The sequence below is a fragment of the Rhincodon typus genome, chromosome 1, assembly GCF_021869965.1.
Source record: "Rhincodon typus isolate 14 chromosome 1, sRhiTyp1.1, whole genome shotgun sequence".
NCBI classification, from domain to species: Eukaryota; Metazoa; Chordata; class Chondrichthyes; order Orectolobiformes; family Rhincodontidae; genus Rhincodon; species Rhincodon typus.
The window spans coordinates 142416520-142420944 of NC_063332.1; the positions used below are offsets into that span (position 1 = coordinate 142416520).

General features: G+C 38.8%; 1 protein-coding gene across 1 annotated transcript in view; it reads right to left on the minus strand.

Annotated features, from left to right (window-relative positions):
• LOC125480966 (rap guanine nucleotide exchange factor 2-like) overlaps window positions 1–4425 on the minus strand; it is a 105018-nt gene continuing 100593 nt past the window's right edge. Inside the window, exon 15 of the mRNA XM_048608389.1 lies at window positions 1–732. Within this exon, the coding sequence (XP_048464346.1) occupies window positions 707–732 (26 nt within the window). The 3' untranslated portion in view covers window positions 1–706. The remainder of the gene's footprint in view (window positions 733–4425) is intronic.

Genomic DNA, 4425 nt, shown 5'->3' on the forward strand with positions numbered 1-4425 from the left:
CTAGCCAACATCATTATGGTATTCAGAATGCCATCCACTGCACTTCAGTTACTTAAAATACTCTCTCATAAACCCTACAACCAAAATATATTAGTTATAAGTGTAAATAATACTGTAGTTGCAGAGTTGTAGCATTTGTTCTTTTCTAAAGCAGTATTTAATCAAAAATGTCAACATAAATTAAAAATTATCTGGCGCTCTCTGCCCAAAAGTGAATGTAACATCTTCAAAAATTAGCTGAAATACAAAAACATTGCTATGATTTGTTTCTTGTTAAAAATGTCACTTTTTTGTTTAAAATGACTGTGCACTAGAATGGCTAAAAAAAATCCAACAAAAGAATTTTAAAAGTTCTCGGCTGATGAAAAGCAAGCACCAAGAGTAACTCCTTAGTGAACACAACAAAACCCATACTCTTGTGCACAGTTCATTGGGGTAGTAACAGGAACAATCTGTAGAGTGATCTCTGTGCATTTAAAGCAACACAGTTCCAAAGTGCCAGGACAGTTTCTTCACAGTATTCCACATGCGGGGATAAAAGCCCCATGCTGCTTTAAGGCAGGGAAGGAGGCAAGTGGCATCACGAATTTAATTCAACAGAGTTCCAAGGTTCCTACATCTGAATGGTCTGTTGTGCTGCCCAAAATGTAGCTTGTGGTATCATGAAGCAACCAAAACAAAACAAAAAGCAGGTAGTGAACTCTGGTCAGACTGCAGAAACTTGCTCATCTTCTGTTAAAGAGAAATTAAACAAAACATCAAGTTAATCTACTGATAAATGAAATTAAAAGAACACAGCAACAATAGCATTTTTTAAAAAATATAAACGCTGCTGCATCAATATGTTGCATCAGAATATACAAGTTACCTTAATTGTTCCATGTCTTGTGATTTTCCAAAACACAGTTCATTCAGTGCCTTTTGAGTAGGGAAAGGAAGTTTATAAAAAGATGGCCATTCATTTTCATCCTCATATGTAGATTCTGACAAGGATCCTGGTAATATTTCATTAACAGAATAATCTAGACTTTAATCTAACACTTCTAATAGCAGCATAATACTGGAATCCAATAGGAACAAACAACCGTAAGTCAATATACGTGACATAAACTTACGGTTCTCTCACTGGCGGGGAGGTTTACAAGATTCCACATAAAGCCTGCCCACTGCCACCCCACCCACTTTTGTCCCAATTAATGACTGCTCAAGGGCTGGAGGTGTTCAGGGATGGAGGAAGCCCATCTCTGGTCATCTCCCTCAATGGCCTCCTTTCCACTTTAGGCACCGGTTCCCTTACTGCTGCCAGGGTTACGGTGGAAGTCGAACTCATTTATACCGGTTAGGATGAAACATTGTGGTGGGATGAAATGTTCCCCACTTAATCTTCCAGTGGTGAGGCAGTTTACCATCCTGCCCATTATGCCAAAATTAATTTTAAACATTTAATTTACATATTACCTTAACTATCTAATGTCAACATTTCAATCAAAAATATTTTCAAAAAATTCTTGACATTTCCCTCCTTTTGATCAATTATTTCGCTTAAGGTGAGGTCTGTTTGTAGCAAGACCATGAAAGATGCTCCACTCCTGTATCAAGCATTCTCAAACTAGAAAAACAATGCATTGATTAACAAGGTCAACTATACTATATGCCTCGTTAACCACCTTATCCACTTATCCCATTGCCTTCAAACATCTATGGGTATGTACATCAAGGTCCCGCTGACCCTCAGCACTACCCAGGGTTTCATGTGTTTCTTTGCCTCGTTAGTTCTCCATAAACATGTCATCTCACACTTTTCAGGATTAAAGCTGCACCTGCCACTTATTAATGTATAGCATAGTAATGTATTAATATAGCTAATATAATTCTCATTAATGTACTCCTTAACAGCTAACATGATGGACTACAAAGTCATTTGTACAAATTTGCCAATAACACAAAGATAGCCAGCACTGAAGTAACAGAGCTGGAATCATAATCTATGAATACATCTGGAATTTTAAGTGAATAACAAAAACTGTGATAGACAGATTGCAATTGAAATGAGTGTGAGGTTATCCACTTTGGTTAATAAAAGGATAAATCATGGACAGGTACAAAAATTGATTGATAAGTCTAATCGAATGCAAGTCAACATATCTAGAGATCAATAATATAACAGTATAGATATCATGATTCAACTATACAAAGGCCTGTTCAGACTATACCTGGAGTAAAGTGTTCAGTATTGGACACCACACTTAGAAAGAATATTTTGGTCCTGGTCAGAGTCCAACACAGATTTACATGAACCTGAACTCCAAGAGTTAAAGTAGAAGAGAAATTACATAAGTGGAATTGTATTTCTTGCAGTTCAGTAGATTAAAGGGTGATTTTATTGAAGTTTTGAAAGTAAAAATTGAAGACTGGCCTCTAGGATTCTAGTTAGGAAGCATTTCCACGTGCAAAGGGAGTTAGAAGTTTGCAACTTTCTTTCACAAAAAGGAGGTGATGGTAAGTTAATTACTAAGTTTAAATCTGACATTGGTAATCTCCAGCATCAGTAGAAGCTTGCAGGCATGCGTTCTGACTTGACGAAAGGAGTTTACTGACACTTTGAAAGCCCCATCCCATTGATATGAAACAATTCCATAACTGTTATTCATTTTGATCTTGTGTTTGAACTGTGGACTAAAACATGGGAGAAGATACTCCATTAAACGAAGGAAACTGGAAGAAAGTATTGTAGTTTTAAAGACAAGTTACTGGAACTCTGTGGTTATGCCAGCAATATTATCTCATGTAGTGATTGTAACAAGGTCAGCCAGATGAACTGCATGGAATAGGAGTTCCCTGATTGGGGTTGTTAATCTGGTCCAAACAGGGAGTCCTGGCTGACAGATAAAAACAGGAGAGCTAGACATACTGACACTCAGAGCTGGCTCTGAGGGAGCTGGATCAGTGTCAAGGACATTCAGTGTGTAAATAAAGGGTGATGGGATATCAGTGCCTGCGGAGTTATTTCAGTGGTGATGAAAGCAAAGCACACTCCTGAAGAGATTTACTTGTAACATGTGTCCATAAGTTGGAAAACTTGACTTGTTTGATCCCGCCAAAGACTGGGCCCAGTATGTGGAAAGAATGCATTATTTTTCTGGGCAAAGTAATTCTCCTGACAGCTTGTGAACCCACAGCTTTTATAATTTTTGGAGCCTAACTTTCCCTGAGGCACCAGATACCAAAACCTTTAAAGAGTTGACAGATTTAGTTAAGGAATATTATGACCCCAAGTCTCCTCTAATTATGAATTGTTATTGTTTTTACTTGGCAATTCAAGAACAAGGGGAACATGTCTCGGGATTTTTGACTAGGTTAAGATGATTGGCAGAGGCACATGGTTTTGGTTTAACCGTTAATGAGATGCAAAGAGAAAGTTTGGCATGTGATTAATGATGTAACCATGCAAAACCCCCAACAGCTGAAGCCCAAATGAACTTCTAACAGATGCTACAACTGGCTTTATCATTGGAAAATGTGGCAAGTGGAACATATGAGTTGCAGGGTATTCTGAAAGAAATGGACATTCTTGCTGGTCTTACTGAGCTTGGGGAACACCACTTAAGTGAAGGCAATTACATAGCCTCACTTAGGACATATCCTGAACAGAGGAACTTTAGATCAGCATCAGCAAAACCCCAAAACAAAGCCAATCCTCGTCCAAACGGTTAAAATTTTCTTCATTGGCAGCCATTGTAGTTGCTGCCAGAATGCAGACTTGAGGCAACAAAATAGTTGCACTGCACCTGAAGTAAGAAAGAGAACTCACAGGCCGGTATCGGGGAGAGTGCACATTCTGGAAAGTCCACCTACATCTTCCTTGGAATAGTTAAATTGCTTAACAACATCCAAATCAGAACCAATCAAAATAAACATCTATTTAAATGGTAGTCCAGTTCCAGTGGAAGTCGATACTGGCACAACCATTTCAGTGATCGTGGAACCAGTCTTTAACAAAATTCGCTCTGGACTCCAACCCTTAAGTTTGTGCAGGACCTCAACTAGACTGAGAACCTATATTGGGGAACGTTTACAGATTAAGGATACAACTTCAGTTCTGGTCTCTTATGAGAAGCAGCTGGTTCAGTTACTACTGGTTGTAGTAAAAGGCTTCAGCCCAAGCTTGATGGGGTGAAATTAGTTGAGAAAGATTCACCTAGATTGGGTCAACATTTTCCATTAGAAAACGGGTACCTGAGTGAAGTCCTAATCAAATACCCCAAAGATTTTCAGGAAGGTCTAGGGACCATCAAAAGAGCCAAGGCCACCTTGCACGTTAATCAGGGAGCAATTCCACAATTTTGCAAGGCCTGCCCAGTGCCATTTTCCTAATGGGTAAAAGTAGATGCAGAAATCAGAAACAACAAGGTGCAGGGCTGGATG